The sequence below is a fragment of the Carcharhinus amblyrhynchos genome, chromosome 23 (assembly GCF_965287045.1).
Source record: "Carcharhinus amblyrhynchos chromosome 23, sCarAmb.v2.hapA, whole genome shotgun sequence".
Classification (NCBI taxonomy): Eukaryota; Metazoa; Chordata; class Chondrichthyes; order Carcharhiniformes; family Carcharhinidae; genus Carcharhinus; species Carcharhinus amblyrhynchos.
In genome coordinates, this window is record NC_137346.1 from 33,090,967 (window position 1) to 33,109,282 (window position 18,316).

General features: G+C 39.2%; 1 protein-coding gene across 8 annotated transcripts in view; it reads left to right on the forward strand.

Moving 5' to 3' along the window:
* mtmr4 (myotubularin related protein 4) overlaps positions 1 to 18,316 on the forward strand; it is a 132,763-nt gene that overhangs the window by 73,023 nt on the left and 41,424 nt on the right. For 6 of the 8 annotated variants that reach the window (XR_013889311.1, XM_080210981.1, XM_080210982.1 and 3 more), the window contains 4 exons: positions 3,769 to 3,801; positions 5,389 to 5,471; positions 10,581 to 10,747; positions 11,731 to 11,827. Coding sequence is in view for 7 of the 8 variants with exons in the window: in XM_080210981.1 (XP_080067107.1) it covers positions 3,769 to 3,801; positions 5,389 to 5,471; positions 10,581 to 10,747; positions 11,731 to 11,827 (380 nt within the window). In the remaining variant the exon portion in view is untranslated. The remainder of the gene's footprint in view (positions 1 to 3,768; positions 3,802 to 5,388; positions 5,472 to 10,580; positions 10,748 to 11,730; positions 11,828 to 18,316) is intronic. The other 2 variants (XM_080210983.1, XM_080210984.1) reach the window with 1 other exon arrangement.

Here is an 18,316-nt window from a genome sequence, read left to right on the forward strand (position 1 = left end):
CCAGGATTTGGTGGCCTGGATTGGGGTGGGGAGGCTGGTTTCTGAATAGCATCATGTTTGAACCTCATAGATCTGACTATAGTAACCACACAGCAATCACATCTCTGGAAACTGGCAAGAAGTACTTTGATTATAAATACTTCAGCCAGTACTAAAATAGGTTTTGCATTTGCTTTTGAATCTATTCTGTTTGCCTAATTTGGATTGGCAGATACAAGAATAGAATATTTAATAGAAGATGAGGAAATTCGGGATGAGGGAACAAACACCTGTTTATCTTGCAGGAATTGTGTTTCTAATTGTATAGACATTAATATGTCATCTCCGTTGAGTTGAAGAAACTATGGTCCCATTTTATAACTTGAGTATTGCAGGAAAGTTGCATGCTGTTGAAGCATACTTCCCACTGTGTACCAATACACGTGACAAATCAAATCAAAGCTTTTCATCTTGCACTCATCTGGAAGAATAGAAGACAAAAAACTTTGACAGTTTGTTGCATTTTTTAGCAACACTAAAATCAAGTGACAATATATAATTTATTTTTTATTTAATGATGAAAGGTAATTTTGCTACTGGCAGAGAATAGCACCTTGTTCCATATTGTTGTTGACTTGGCTATGTATCTGGATGTGTAGTTACACCCACTGTGAGAATGGCTTCTGGAGGCGGTAGTCCCAAGTTATTCATATTGACACGGTGATGTGAATTTACTTGAGTTGTCTGCCTTGTTTGGTGAGATTACTCTTGCCTCTGATTGAGAAAATCAGAAAACTGTGCATTCAGGTCCCACTCGAGACATGTTCTCAGCATAGATTGCATGCTCAACAACAACTTGAATTTAGATTGTGCTCTGAACAACAATTTGAATTTCGCTGGTGCCTTTAATGTAGTGAATATCTCAACATGCTCATGGGAACATTAATGGCAAACACTTTGTTGGAGACACAAAGACAGATGGCCCAAAGCTTGTCAAATAAGTCGGCTTTTAAGGAAGAGAGAGATATAAAAGTGCAGAGGGGATAGATGTTTAAGGCTTGGAGCTGAAGATATGACTGCCACTGATGGCCAAAGTGTTGGGGCTTCATGAGACCAAAATGCTCTGTTCATGGAGGGTTATAGGGATGGAGGAAGTGACAGAGATGAGGAGTGGTGAAGCCATGGAAAGATTTTAAAATGAAGGTGGTCATAGCCCAAGGACCAGTGTAAAACAGCAAGCAAACGATAAACCTGTGCAAACTAGAATGCAGACATTTGACATTTGGATACACTTAATTATTGGAGGGCAGAAAATGGGAGGCTACCTACAAGAGTATTGGATTATTTAAGTTAACAAAACTATTGAATAAGGTTTTACCAATAGATGGGCTAAGATGGAAAAAGAGAGACTATGTTATTAGAAGTAGATGTCTTGGTAAAGAAGAAAATAACATGAGTTGGAAGCTCAGCTATGAATCAAATAGGATACAGTGGCTACGATCGATTTGCTTTAGCAAGTGATCACGGAAGGGGATGGCATCGATGGCTAGGGACAGATTTTGTAATGGTGCCAAAGCTGAATGCTTTAGTCTTCTCAATACTTGGAGGAAATTTCTGCTCATTTAATACTGGATGCTAGATCAGCAGTGTGAGCTGATGTTGTGGAGGGATCAGGAGTGATGGTAGTAAGGTAGAGTTGTATGTTGTCAATTTAAAGTGGAATGTGTTTTCTGGAGAGGCTGCTGAATGATGGCACGTACGTGAGAAATAGCAGTGAGCTGTGGACAGTTTCTTGGGGTTTCCAGAGGTACTGATGTGGGAGCTGGAAGAGAAGCTATCTTTTGCTATCACTGGATCAGTATAAATGAAACAAAGTGCAGACCAATTTAGGTAGATAATGGAAGAGAGATATTCAGAGGAGGATGGTATGGTCAATGTGCAGAAGGCTGCAGACTGGCAGGGAAGAACGATGTGATAATGCACCATTGTCACGCTGACATAAGATATCATCTGTGGCTTTCAGCAAAGTCGTTTCAGTCAACAGGGTAGAAATATGTTTGGAGAGATTGATGCTTGGATCACAGAACGATGGACATTGATTTCAGTATAACAACACATTCAAAGACTTTAGAAAGGAATAGGAGAGCAGAGCTGGATTGGAAATTTGCAAGAGGTCACAAATGAGTGTTTCAAGGAATGATAGCAGATTTGAAAGTGTGGACTGTATCAGGGAATGGGAATTTTTAAAAAGTTATTTTGTGGGATGAGGATGTCACTGGCAAAGGCAGCATTTGTTGCCCATCCTTAATTGGCTTCGAGAAAACAGTGAACAGTGTTCTTCCACCACTGTAGTCCACTGGTGCAGGTGCACCCACAGTGCTGTGAGAAAAAGAGTTGCAGGATTTTGATCCAGCGATAGTAAAGGAAGTGAGGTTTAGTTCCAAGTCAAGATGGTGTGTAGCTTGGAGGGGAACTTGCAAGTGGTGGTGTTTCCATGCCTCTGCTGCCCTTGTCCTTGGTGGCAGAGGTCATGGGTTTGGAAGGTGCTGTGCAAGGAGGCCTGGAAAGTTGCTATGGTGCATCTTGTAAATGGTATACACCCCCGTCTGTTAATGTTGGAAGAAATTAATGTTTAGGTTGTGGATAGGGTATCAATTAAGTGGACTGCTTTGTTCTAGATGGTGCCCAGCTTCTTGAGTGTTGTTGGAGTTGCGCTCATACAGTCAAGTGGAGAATATTCCATCACACTCCTGGCTTTGGCTAGGAAGTGAATTCAGGTGGTCAGCAATTTAGTGGGAGTAGTGATCAGAGAGAAAGATACAGGTTTCATGGGCGAGATGATCTTGGAGAGGCCCTGAACAGGAATAATAGAGAACCTTGATATACTGCACTATCTATGAAGTGTTTTTTTTGGATGAGGTGTTAAATTATCAGGATGTAGGAAGTCCCATAGCATTGTAGAAAGAAAAGCAGAATAGTTTTTATATCCTGCTCAGCATTTATCTCGCAACCAACGGTTAAAATAGTTCTGGTCATTTATTTCATAGCTCTATTGTGAGTTTGCTGTGTACAAATTCAGTGCAATGTTTCATACATTACAACAGCGGCCACATTCCAAAAATACTTCATCAGATTTAAAGTGTTTTGGCATACCTGAGATCATGAAAGGTGCTAATAAATACATAAAGGGAAAGACAGGGCAGATACAGTTCAGAATTCTGTCCTGGTTGAGGAATCTAGAATGAGAGATGCAATGACATAAAGGGATATGGGAATAGCATGGGAGGAAAAAGGCATTGAAGTAGATGAATCAGCTGTGATCACATTGAAAAGCAGAGCAGGCTCAACAGGCTGAATAGCCTCTTCCTATTCCCATTTTTTTTAATTGCAAATTCTTTCTTAAAGGGTATGAGTGATGTTGAAGTAATAATGGCTATATATAGCTGTAAGGCAGAAAATTATTTACTGAATTAAAATGGCAGCAGCTTTACTATGATTTTTCCTATTCTATTGCAATAGGCCCACATTGGCATGCAGTCTCTGGGTTCTATAATATGGGATGAGGGTGGTATAAAGAAGACTAAGTAGTGGTACTGGTTGGAATGCAGTACTGGATACTGGTTGGCATGCAGTATCTTTAGCTTGCTCTAGTTCTGATTAGGTTGTATTGCCTGCTGTGTCTTGACTTTAGAAAATAGCAAGTATTTTCAGTGTATAAGGTTCCTGCCTTTCTCACATTTATTATTTTGATTTCATTTTCCCCTTCTCTTTCCTTTTGTTCTGTTTTAGACCTTTCTGCAGGGTGTGGACGGTGACATCTCAGTAAGTACTGTGTGTGTGTGTGAACTTCACTGCTGGTTACGCATACAACAGTGTATCCAACACAGCTTGCGTGTATACAGTCTTAAAGTTGTAGGCTTTAGGGTTCCATTGCAATGCTGTGTCACAAAATGCATAGATACGGATAAAGTGTGACCAACTTGAAACTTCTTCATCCTCATCCTCATTTCGACAACAGACAGACGTGTCATAAAGATGCTGCCTTAGTAAATGTACAGACGGGAGCACTGTGCTCTAGCATTTTCCTCTCACTTCACTCCCTCACATTCTTATGTTTGCATGCTTGAAGGTTGTTACTAATTAGGCAGTTTGCTGGTACTCAGTAGATGTAACACAAAACCATGGGTAGCCATTAAGTGTGGACTTTTCCTGATGTGTACCTGGAGTTGTTGAGCAAAGCTTTTGGTAAAAATGGCCATTAGGAACCAGAGTGGCAGTTATGTTTTATTACCAAGCATTTGCAGAAAACACAGGAAAATGTAGAATACCACAGTTTTAGACTATCAGCCTAACCTGCATGAATCCATATTCTGCACATTAACTCACTTTCAGATTTGGCGTTTGGCTTCACTGGTGTCTCGTAAGATGATAATTGGAATACAGGCAGTTTAATATTTAGTTGTTGATCAGTAGTCGACACAATTTTATCGGCTTCAGAAATGCCATTATTATCTGTTGTAAGAGAAAAAAGAAAATTGCACTGAGATGACAGGAAAACTGCAAACATGGAAACTTCACATAAAAACAGAAATGCTGAAAGTGCTATCAACATCTGAAAAGGCAGGTTAGCGTTTTTATAGAAGCCCTATGTTATTTACTATGCATTTGCTGATTTTATTGCATGAAGTTGCAGTGTTCATTGGTTAGTGCTCATGTGGAAAGTCTCGAAATGGTTTTCACTGGAGCACAAATAAAATCTGACCGACATGAGACTTAGCTTCTCTTTTTTGTGTTCCTATTATTGTAGTCTGTTTGAAGTGTTCTGCAGAATTTGGAGGTTTTTATCACCTTTAAATTTTAGTCAATCATCTTACCTATCCCAATGCAAAAAGCCTTCTCACCTTGTTGGAGAAGTAAATGCCTGGGAAATTGCCGCACGAATAGTATCTCTGGTAGAAGGGCTCTGGTCCGCAAGCAGCCTGGTGGCTATAATTGTCAATTGAATGCTCACTTACAGTAGTGGCAGAAACAGTTTGGGAATTTGCATTCACAACTGAAAAGAGTTGATGTTTAAATGTGTTGGATTTAGAAACACAATAATGACACTTTCAAACAGGAGCTGAATTGTAACTTAATTTTGTTCAGACTTTGAGATAGTATTTTCAACAGTTTATTTAAAGTTTAGTGTTCAACCTGTCATATCATTTGGAAGTTGTTCCATGTGGGCTTACTACAATGACCATACTGCTAAGCTAAACCAAATGAATCTAGTTTTTGATGTGATGTGCAAATACAGTAATATTGGTTACTGTAATATTTCTGTATATTTTTTAAAGTGTCCATTAAATATGATATTTCTTGGCAGAGTTGGTTACTGTTGATTGAACTACATTTATCTTCTTGTTACAGGTGCCTGTACGGCTCATTGAAGCTGTTGAGAGTCGGGACATGTTCCAGCTTCACATTGTATGCAAAGATTCCAAGGTGGTTAGGTATGTTGCGTCATGTTCATTGATATAGAACTTGGATAGCAGCACCAGATCATTAAGAATGAGCATAAAACTAGTCTCTGCAGCCTATCAGATGGGCACCCAAAGCATCAGGTAAAAATGGGATTGTGGAGAAGAGGGATAATAAGGTGTAATTTGGGTATATTTGAAGAGAGAGGTAATAAGGAGCATGCAATGCATCAAGAGTATATACTGCTGTAAGCATTGTGTCCAGCTTCATTCTGGAAGCGCCCATCTATTGATTTGAAGTTGCATGCAGTTGCTAGTCCTAGGAAACATTTCTTCAAAGCAAAAAGCTTTGCTATGTTGATAAATGTCCATGTTTTTAAAGCTTTCCTACTTGATAATGTAGGTAACAGACAATGGGACATGTATTAGTTAAGTAGAATAAATAGTGTTCAGACAGTGTCCGGCTTCAGTGTTGCAGGAATCTAATTTTATTTTGTTGTCTTTAAAGTACTTGCAGGAAATACAGGGAAAAGATGTACTTTACTTTCTGTAGTAGAAGGACTAGCATCAGTGGATCTATTGTTTGCATTTTAAAATCTCTGTTTCCAGGATCTGAGTTGATCCTTGGAAAAAATCTTGTTTTTGTGTACTTGAAAATTATATTGTGCAACAGTTAATTGTCACATTCAGTGTGCCTTACGGTTCACCCTGCCTTTATACTTTGAGTTTAGACAATTTGAGGGAAATAATTGTGAGAAAATTGCCACAGACGTGAAAATTGAGCATTTCCCTGAATATGGTTTTCTAACATACTTTGCTTTCTATTGTATCCTTGGCATAATTTCTGATATGTTCAGTAATTTGTCCGTATTTTGAATTGAAAGGCATCTACATCCTGGCCAATTGCTAGAGTGAAGCTTTCCCAATCAGTGATTATTGTGTAAGTGAACTGGTTAAGGAAGCCAGATGAACTTTCTCTGGAAGCAAAAAATAAAACACACGTAGCAAGTCTTTAAAACAGAGCCTCTCATTGTTTAAATGAATACTTTACTTTAATCATATCAGCTGTACAGCAAACTTGGTGCTCATCTTCAATTTCACAACAGTGTGCAAATCACAGATTTCTTCATTTGTTGTTCTCTGTATCTCTGATGTGTGATTTTTTTAAATGAAGAAAATAAGGACGTTTTGAAAAGGGGACCAAGTGTGTATTGCATGGTTCAGTCTTACTTCTTTACACTCAGTTTCATTCCAGAGGTTACTATCATTTATAGGGGAGCAGATGTGGATTATTTTTAAAACTTCGAATTTCTCTTTCCATTTTGTTTCTCATGCATTTTAAGTAGATGGACTGAAGAGACATACTTGACAAATGCTTCGCATGATTGTGGTCCTTGAATCCAGGGATACCTACATTAATATTTTGACTTTGTTGCTTGTTTAACAATGCTAGCTAGGAAAAGAGCTTTAATTCCAAGAGTTCCCTCAAACCTTGGTTGAAAGTCTTTGATGGGACACTTAACACTCGTCTTGATTGATTAAGTACAGACTACTGTTAATCCAATTAGTGATTCAATAACTTGAATCAAAAAACATAGGCAAAACAGTAAAGTTGGAATTTAGTGCTGCACCAGAATGCATCACCAGATAATTTAAGTGATCATTTAGTATATATGTCGGCTAACCTTACGTTGGCAATGTTTGTTACTGCAGCAAAATTCTTCGAACCTGCTACACCATTCAGTGAAGTCATAGCATACTTCCACTGCAATGCCTTTTTCCTGCACTATCCCTGTATCCCCCGATATTTTTAATATGTAGAAATGTATCAATCTCAGTCTTCAACATACTCAATTCACCATCCTCCTCATCTCAGTCCTAAATAGCCTGTCCCTTATTCTGAGACTATGTCCCCTAATTCCAGATACCCCAACCAAGGAAAACATCCTGGATCTATCCTGTCGAGCACTGTAAGAATTCTGTATGTATCCTTAATAGACTAGGCATTGATTCTCTATTTTAGAAGAATGAGATCACCTCTTGTTCTTCTAAAATTCAGCGAATTAAGGCCCAGTCTATTAACATTCCTCATCAAATAATCATTCCATCCTCGGAATTAGCCTGGTGAACCTTTGTTGTACTCCCTCTGTGCCAAGTATACCTTTCCTTTGGTAAGGAGACCAAAACTGTACAGAATACTTCTGATACATAATTGCAGTCAGACATCTTTATTCCTATACTTGAATCCTCTTGTAATAAATGCCATAGATGATTTGGAGTTGGGGACCAAGTGTAGTCTGTCCAAATTCGCAGATGACATTAAAATGGGTGGAAGAGCAAAGTGTACAGAGGACACTAAGCCTGCAAAGGGATATAGATAGTCCAAGTGAGTGGGCGAGGGTTTGGCAGATGGAGTACAATGTTGGTAAATGTGAGGTCATCCATTTTGGTAGGAATAACAGCAAAATGGACTATCATTTAAATGGTAAAAAATTGCAGCATACTGCTGTGCAGAGGGACCTGGGTGAGCTTGTGCAAGAATCTCAAGGAGTTCGTTTGCAGGTGCAGCAAGTAATTAAGAAGGCAAGTGGAATTTTGTCCTTCATTGCTAGAGAGATGGAGTTTAAAAACAGCGAGATTATATTGCACCTTTATAAGGTGCTGGTGAGGCCACCTGTGTACAGTTTTGGTGTCCTTGAGAAAGGATATACTGGCACTAGAGAAGGTTACAGAGGAGATTCACTAGGTTGATTCCAGAGTTGGCTAATTAGGACTGAGTTGAGGAGGAGTTTCTTCACACAAAGGGTTGTGAATCTGTGGAATTCCCTGTGAATCAGTTGAGGCTACCTCATTGAATATTTTTAAGGCAGGAATGATACATTTTTGAACAGTAAAGGAATTAAGGGTTGTAGTGAGTGCGCGGATAAGTGGAACTGAGTCCACAAAAAGATCAGCTGTGATCTTACTGAGTGGCGGAGCAGGCTCGAGGGGCCTACTCCTGCTCCAAGTTCTTATGTTCTAACATACCATTTACCTTGATTGCTTGCTGTACCTGTTTGATAACTTTCAGTGACACATGAACGAGGACACCGATGTCCCTTTTAAAGTTCAAAATTTCCCAGCGCCTCTCCATTTAAGAACTATTCTGTGTTTGTTTTTTCTACCAAAGTGGATAACCTCTCATTTCTCCATGTTGAAATCCTCCTGCCAAATTTTTGCCCACTCACTTAGACTCTTCAAATTCCCTTGAAGTTCTTTATGTTCTCTTCACCCTTCCACCTAGTTTTGTCATCTGCTTTTCAATTACGTTTAATCCCCATGTCCAAATCACTGTAATAGATTATGAATAGCTAGGGGCCAAGCACTAATATCTGCATTACCCCATTAGTCACTGCCTGTTGAGCTAAAAGTGACCTATATATTCCTATTCTGTTTTCTGACCTTTCAAACTTAATGTAAAATCAAATTATTTAATGGTCATTCTTTCCTAAAGATTCTTTTACAACAAGATTATTAATTAGATTTTTTTTGTTGAACAGTACTTAATCTGAAATAGTTCATTCCTCAAGATACTGCTGTAGAAAACCATCTCACGTACATTCAAAGAGTTCATCCTTCACAACATTAGTACCAATAGATTTGCCAAGTCTATATGTAGATTGAATTCTCCCTTGATTACTATGTTACCTTTGTTGAAAACAACTCTGATTTTCCTGATTTATACAGTTTGGCTGCCTATAAACAACTTGCACCAATATTTTCTGCCCTTTGCTGTTTCTTAGTTCCACCCAAGCTGATTCTATACCTTGACCTTTAAAATTAAGGTCAGCTCTCATTACAGAGTTTTATTAAGAGTTTTATTAACAGAGCTTTCCCATCACCTCTGTCCAGCCACCTCGCCTTCCTGAATATTGCATGTCCATCTCCATTGTTCAACTTTAGCAGTGAAGTCTAGATCAAATGAACTTCATTTGGGTTGTCAGCATTAGAATAGTTCCTCTGGTGATATTTTACCTTTCTGTTCACCTGCCTCTTGCTAACGAAATATATGGATTGTTTCCTTTTCAACATTTCTTTGAGAGGCAGTATGATATACGGACTAGGATATTTCTGACTCTTAGACAGCCTTTAGCTACACTACATCTTATAGTATATGGGTAAAGATTGTACATAGAGTTAATTTACATTTAATTGGCCACTACACTATCAGTAGCTATAGTCAGAAATCATTTCTTTGTGGATAATACTAAGTAGAAAATTAAACTGTTGAGGTTGAGAGTGGTCGGTTTCTGGATATTGGGCCTCAGAGGTGATGTATCCTCTCATAAATTCTTTGCAGCTTATTTCATTCATTCACAAGATTTTGTTTTCCTTTAAACAATAACAAGTTAAATAGCTGCACTTTGCCTGAAGCAGATAAACAGATATTTGGGTGGTGATGAGATGTGCTCCTAAAGCGTTCCATTCAAGTAAAATAGCTTGTTGTTGAACAGTCAGCTGTGATTATATATCGTGTCTCATTTTGTGGATATCTGGATGCACAAAAGCTTCTGGTTAACCTAACAAGTTTGTGACAGCTGTTGCAGATTAAGTCACACATCACTAAGAGATCAGAGTGCAGATGTCTCAGTTGACATTTAAATGAATTGCTGGACATATCTTAACAGTCGAAGACCAACTAGCGAATCTATCTAGCCTGTTATAATGTACTGTGGTGGAGTCATTCCCTACCCGGTCGGAGCCATAAAGTTTTAATGGTGACTAGCTATTGACTAAATGTCAGATGGTCATATGGGGCTGAGTTTCCAACCCGCAGTCAAAAGGTGCACAACCAACAAGTTGTAGTGATTAATACAACTGATGAAAAATAAGAGAGTTGATTTAAATGGGATTGTACTACAGCCATATTCTCAGAAAGAGGACACAAATGTATTGGTATTATTTTGATTTGCAACTGAATGATAATGTCTAATTAAGGTGATCTTGTCTTGAGTGTTTTTCTAAATCAATAATGAATATTGAGATTTTAGCAGAAAAGGTTGTGTAGGAATATTCACAAAGATTTGGTCACTTGCATTGTTTAGCATGTACGTATTTTGTTTTGGGGTATGCTTTACTTCCTAAACTCTTGGTGTTCCACAGGTGTCATTTTTCTACATTTAAGCAATGTCAGGAATGGTTGAAGAGATTAAACAAAGCGATTGCCCACCCGACCAGACTGGAGGATTTGTTTGCCTTTGCCTATCATGCCTGGTGCCTGGGAATCTGTGCAGATGAGGAAGATCAGCATGTACATCTCTGTCGCCCAGGTGAGTGGAGAAATGGGTGATGGTTTATGATTTGGGTTTGAGGGGGATGTGATTTGAGAATGTACTGGTGAATGATGTTTAGTTCTTGATATGCTCTTCAAGAATCATTCTAGTATCCCTGGTATCACATCGCGTAGATCACCTTTGCCAGATGAAGTGTGTTGCTTAGTATCGCTTGTGCTACTGCCCTGGCTAGCAAAGAAAACTATGAACCACAACAATTAATATAACCCAAGAAAATTCTGAGTTCATAGGACGGTCAAAGCAGCTGCGCAGGTTGAAGCTGTGGTTAAGAAGGCATATGGTGTACTGGCCTTCATCAGTCGAGGAATTGAGTTCAGGAGTGGAGAGATAATGTTGCAGCTATATGGGATCCTGGTCAGACCCCACTTGAAGTACTGTGCTGAGTTCGGGTTGACTCATTACAGAAAGGATGTGGAAGCCATAGAAAGGGTGCAGAGGAGATTTACAAGGATGTTGCCTGGATTGGAGAGCATGCCTTATGAGGATAGGTTGAGGGAGGTTGGCCTTTTCTCCTTGGAGAGATGAAGGATGAGGTGTGACCTGTTAGAGATGTATAAGATATTGAGAGGTATTGATCGAGTGGACAGTCAGAGGCTTTTTCCCAGGGCTGAAATGGTTGCCACAAGAGGACACAGGTTTAAGGTGCTGGGGAGTAGGTACAGAGGAGATGTCATGGGTAAGTTTTTCACTCAGAGAATGATGCATGTGTGGCTGCCAGCAACGGTGGTGGAGACGGATTTGATAGGGTCTTTTAAGAGACTTTTAGATGAGTACATGGAACTTAATAAGATAGAGGGTTATAGGTAAGCCTAGTAATTTCTAAGGTAGGGACGTGTTTGGCACAACTTTGTGGGCTGAAGGGCCTGTATTGTGCTGTAGTTTTTCTGTGTTTCTAAAATGTGAAAATAGTTAAAAGTCTTTAAATATTTCTAAACCTGTCATCGCTTGTGTTTCTTCAGGCGATCATGTTTGCCACCGGTTTGAAATGGAAGTAGAAAGAATGCGTTTTGACCTGCAAAATGTCTGGAGAGTCAGTGAAGTCAACACCAATTATAAGTGAGTGAATTATAATGGCTAAACAACATTATTTATATGGACTGCTACCTGGCATAGCTGATTAGCACATGACAAGAACTAAACACTTGAATGGCTGAGCCACTCAAGCTTACAAGGTCACAGGAGAGATACATTTGCACTGCAGTATCGTGGAGAATACTGCTAGGAATCAAGCTTCTCTACCCATTTTTCTATTGTCCCTTCGCTATCTTTCACACCATCCACACATAACGTCTTTCATCGCTGCCAAATAAATTGTTCCTTGCCCAGCTAATTCCACAATCCTGAATCCCATCACCCTCAACTTGTCATTAAATGTATTCCCTTAAGTAGAAGTTAAATTGGGCGTCCATTGACTCATGTCACATACTGTTGGCAAGTCAAGCAAACAACTGTATTCCCTTAGTGTTTCTTTAGCTTCCTTGTTCCTCTGAAGTTAATTTATAAATCTTCACCCCATCCCCCTTTTTCTGTTCTGGTCCCTAGTGAGTTTCCCTTAATGGCACCCTGCAGTGGATTGCCAGCTTCCCCCACCACGTCACCCTGCAAATTCAAGAAAAAGACAGAATCTACCCATGACCTTGTGCTGAAGTATTGCTACAAGATTTGGGATTTGGCTTAGTGACTTTGATTCCTTTCGCTGCCTGTCTTTATAAGTCATCACATCCATTGATCAGTTTATCACTCTGACATCATGACCAACTTCCAATCACTTCTCGTTTTATTCTGTCTTTCCATTTCCTTCCCTTCAAGATTCTCTTAGTCTGTTGCCTTCTCAGTCCTCAAAAATCTTTTCCTAACAACTTGTTCTCTGTGACCTGAACCGTAACTATCTCTGTCCCTGTCCTGACTGACTTGGTTTCCTTGTTTTCATCAAATTTTCTGTTCTCTAGAGGTCAGAATGCTGTGGTTCAATTCCCAACCATGAGACTTGAGCACAAAAATCTACGCTGGCACTGGCGGCCAATACTGAGGGAATGCTACATTGTTGTAGATGCTGCGTTTTTGACATAAAATTAAAACAAAGTGTTGTCTGCTCATTTGCATTGATATAAAGGATCCCATGTCACTAATTTGAAGAAAATCCAGATAAGTTGCCCATAAAGTCCTGGCCAGTATTTATGCTGAGTTGTCAATGAAAACTATCACTTTGAGGAGCCACCCTTATTAATGCAAGAGCCATGGTGTCTACATTGTCTCCTTGCTGTGTGCTCAGTGACTCAAAGCCATTCTTGCATCACAGGTGTAACTGTAAAACCTGATGAATGATCCCTATTGATTAAACTAATCTGATATGTAAGAAGGCAGTTTGGAGATGACCAGTATAACAGCTTATTTTTGTCTAAACCGGCAGCATTGTAACTGTTTCTGACAGCCTCATGTGAACTTAATTTAAGTTGATTGCAAGTCATTATGTAAAATGATCCCAAAATCCCTTCCCTGGAGAATAATAAAAAAATTTCCAATAATGGAGGAGGTGAATTTTCCCATTCTGCCTGCCATGGGAATTGTAGCGAGCAAGAGACGAGCCATGGATAGATCTGTTAACCTCGGCTGGGAGTTTTCAGTTTCGAAGCGACCGTGGCTGGAAAATCCAATCTATTTTACTACTCTTGACCCCCACCCCCTTGATTTTGTTGCTAGCTGTGTCCTTGAGAACTTCAATGTCTGTCATTTCCTCTAAAATATGCCGCCTATCTCATTTTTAAATCTCATGGCATGGAGACTTAAGTGACATGGGGATATGAATGATTTTAGAGGACAGAGATAATAAGTATTTTACCCCAGGATGGTGTTGAATTCACCATCCTGATACTGAACAACACTTTTCCCAGGGCTAGAAGACATGCAGATGTGATGGGCCTAAGGGCCTTTTTCTGTGCTGTACACCTCTGTGACTTTGAGAAATGGCAGTCCAACTACGATACCCCCATACTGCGGGAGAGTGTTAAGGTAAACTCCTTGCCCTAACCTGAGCCCACCCAACCCTCAGGATCCTTGGGGGTCCCTCCCTCGGCACCCTGGAAGTGTCAGACTTACCTCCTTGAGCCCACTGTGCATCACTGTGCCAGGTCCACAAATGTCACGACCATCACCAAAGCCCGCTTGGTGCATTTCCTGCTGCAGAGGTGTGTGCATTGCAGGAGCCTGCTGAATGGGCCATCTAGCCTGCTAATGAAATGTAAATCACTGGGGGGAGGTTATTTATGGGGTTATTACGATTATTACGGTTATTAAGATTATGAGGGAGCTTGACAGAATAGATGTTGAGACGTTGTTTTCCTATTGGGGGGAATTTAGAACTAGAGGGGTACAGCTTAAGATTAAGGAATTTCCCATTCAAGACAAGACAGGAGAATTTTTCTTTGAGGGTCATTAGCCTTTGGAAATGTCTTTTACAGAGGCCAATAGGGACTGGATGATTGACTCGCTTTTTTTTAGGAATCAGCTGTGGCTCAGCTGATGACATCCTCTGTATCAGATGCTAGTCTCTGAGCTCAAGTTCCAATCCAGCAGTTTGAGCGCAGTATCTTGCCTGACAGTCCAGTGCAGTCCTGAGAGAATGCTGTTCTGTTGGAGCTTTTGAGAAAGATTTCATATTGAAGCCCTGTCTTTTGTTTAGATGTGTGTAAAAGATTCCTTGGGACTGCTTCAAAGAAGAGCATGGGATCCTAACCAATATTTATCACTCTGTGAACATTAGTAATATAAATTATCTCATCGTTATTACATAGTTAGTTGTGAACCTCATTGTGCACAAATTATTTGCCATATATTCTGCATTACAACAGAGACTATACTTCAAAAGTATTTCATTTGCTGTAACACACTTTGGAATGTTGTGAAATTGTAAAGGTAAATTTTCTGTATCTTTTTACAATAATAGTGACTTTTAAGTAAAAGGGTAAAGTCACCATAGTCACAGATGACACACAAACTCAAAGGGAAGAGGTGGGGTGATTTAACCTGAGGATCAGCACACCTCAGGCAAGGAGCAAGGTTGAGAAGGTGGGCCTTCATAAATAACATCAGCCAGTACAGGAATTAAATGTATACTGTTGATATTGCTATACATCACCAACCAGCTGTTCAGCCAACTGAACTAAGCTAACCCCTATTTTTAAGTAGCAGCATTTAAAATTGCTGAGTGAATTGCTCATTCCAAGAGCTTGTGTGGACACAGCGGGCTGAATGGCCGCCTCCTGCACAGTAACAATTCTGTTATTCCGTAATTCTGTGGTCTTTGACCAATCGGAATTTGTTAAATCTCTCTGAATGACAACATGATCTCTCACCCATTAGATGGGCATGCACACTAGCATTACTTGCTGATTACAGTTGGGATGTCACTAAATAAAGTAAAAGGTGATTTAAGAGTGCTCAGTGCCTGAATGAGGTAATATTTCTTAACTCTGCCAACAAGCAGCCTGTAAAGAGCCCTCTGTTTTGCAAAGTCAGGTCATTTCAGGAAGACCTCACTTGCCAACGAGGGAAAATTCTGCAACAGCATGCACATTTCATGGTGCCCTTGTACATTAATGATATTACATGTGCGTATTCCTGTAATACCAGACAAGCCAAAGCAGTTGCCATAGGTCACTGAACTTCAGTTTAAAGCAGAAAGAAGAAGAAACCTTCATAAGAAAAGCAATGCCAATTATTATTCATTATACCCTGAAACTTGGATCAATGGCTATTTACGTAAGCTTTGGAGTGGTTACTTCAGATTGGTGGTTGTTGGAAGTGTGTGAATGTGACAACATTTTACACAGTGCAATTGGACAGATATTTCTGAACAGATACAAGTAATAACGTTTTACATTAACAAGTATAAAAGTAAAATTAGTATTTGCCAGGAAAGAGAAAATGTACACTGCAGTTGCAGCATGGGTCAGAGTTTGTGGTGCATAAAAACTGTAAAACTGGAGGTATGTACACATGTCGTACTGCTGTAGAAGTATGTTAGTGCCTAAATATTGTTCAGACATTGAAGTCGATACTGTAAACATCTTTAGAAGCTGTCTTGCTAGAAAATTGCAAGCCTTTCTGAATGGCTATATTTTAATTAGTGATACATATTAGTGCTGCAAGAACTGTTAGTGACTCCTTCACTCTCTAGATGAGCAATATCAATATGCATAATACTGATCTTTAGTTCTGCAGTGTTCATAGGAAGTGATTTCTGGTCTGCTCTCTAGCAGTATAACATCAATGCAATGATTTTCTTTTTCCTTTCCTCTGAAATCTCTGGCTCTGCAGTATTTATGTGTGACCTTCAGTTGTGTGATATCTGTGTTATGGCACCACCTTACTCTGGCTATGTAGTATCCCATTGAACCCCTGCAGTGTAGAAGGAAGTTATTTGGCCCAATGAATCTGCACTGACTCTGAAGGTGTGCATGCTGATCCTTAACTAATGTAATTATATTATGTCTCTATAATGCCTTTGCACTTATTTGGCTGTGTGGTATTTGCATAGTGGCTCTACTCTTTCCTGGTTATGGCTGTATTTGGAAACGTGCAATAAAATCCATTTAATGCTTCTCAATTTGGTATAAATGAAAGACCAGCGAGATTGTATAGTACCATAACCATCTTGTCAGGCATTATGTAGATTTAGCAGGTAGTGTTCAAAAAAACACAGTTATTCATATTTCTATTTTAATTTAAGCAAATTGTTACTATGTACATTCTGTAATCTTGTAAGACGTTTATATGGCATATTTGCAGGAGAATCTCTCTCATCACATCTTCCAGTTTGTAGAGTGCTACACAGTCTTTTATCTGGTGCTCATAATTCTTCATTTGAAATTGAGCTACTCAGGGAGAGCGAGCTCCAACTCTGTTGCACTCTGCTACATCTTCTGTCACATCCTTAGTAACAGCTGGCTGAACTTTGTGAAGTATTTTGTTCCTGTTTCAGATATCTCTAATTACTATTGTTCTATCGTACAATAAAATTCCTGTGAAGCTGCAGATGGACCAACTTGTATGTTTTAAGATACTTATGCATAGAGATTACAACATGGAAATTGGCTGTTTGATCAACCCAGTCCATGTTGGTGTTCGCAAGTAGTCAAAGTAACATTTATCCAATTTGTTTCATTTATCCTTCTATATCCATTTTGTTTCATATATCTTCTTTGTCCACGTTTTCATGTAAATCCAACTTCCCCATAGCTTCTCATTACATGTGCATACATCCTAGCCTTACCCTTTTACCTTTAACACTCTCAGACAAACTATTTCTATTAACCTCCCCCCAGCATAATTAAATCATGTACAGACACACAACCTTCTTTACAGAATACCACCATTTTCCCAAAAGTATTAAAAACAATAGTATCTATCTTCACACTCCGTGATTGTAATGCCAAGAGATTCAGTAACTTCTGAACAAATTCATTTCAAGAAACATGTCGTAAACAGTTAGATGAATGAGAGCAACCTCTGGTGAGGTTAATGTAATCCAAAAGCTCATTGTTTATTATGTTGTTTGTTACTCCTGTTTTAAGATTTTAAACTGAGGCTGCTCTGCCATGATACTGTGAAATTGAGTTGTTCTTCAATATTTATAGCACTGGCTCTTTACTCCACCAAGATATTGAAAAATGTCTTCAATATGCATAACAAGGCAATCACAATCACAATTATAACTTGCAGCATCATATTTGCTAGAAAAGTCAATGGCATAAGTTCTATTGCAATGATTCAAATGGGTGAGATTGATTGGTCTTAGAAAGTGCTTGTGTATTTTCTATGTTCATCCCATTGAGCAAGCTGGAATTTGATCAGTTCATATATTTGCATATGTGAAGGTCAGAGTCCAAACATACTTAGATTTCATTTAAGTGGTGTATGGGCTATTAGTGAAATTGTATTCTGTTTGGGATTAAAAATCCTGCTTACCTGACTTTTGAATATATTTCCTGACTTTAATTGCAAGTTAATTTTTGCAACTGAATAGCCTTGAAACATATTTCAATATCAGTAATAAAAGTCCCTTTAATGCATTCTGATGCGGCATAAGGGCAGCATGGTGGCACAGCGATACGGACCTGGGGTCAATTCATGTCTCGGGCTACTGTCTGTGTGGAGTTTGCACTTTCTCCCTGTGTCTGCATGAGTTTCTTCCGGGGACTCTGGTTTTCTCCTACACGCCAGAGATGTGCAGGTTAGGTTGATTGACAGTGCTAAATTGTCCCATATTGTCAGGGGGATTAGTGGAGTAATTACGTGGGGTTACAGGGATAGGGCCTGTGTGGGATTGTTGTCGGTGCAAGCTTAATGGCCCCCTACACAGTAGCTATTCAATGATTATATGGATTATAAATACATTGATTCTCATTATTCTGACTTTAGATTTTTTTTGTAGAATGGTGCTGAGGCTAAAGGATCAAGTTATGTTGAGATGTTGGATGGACTAGATTTGTACACGTTGCAAGACTTGAGATGATGTAAGTGAGGTGTTTAAGAGGATTAAAGGAT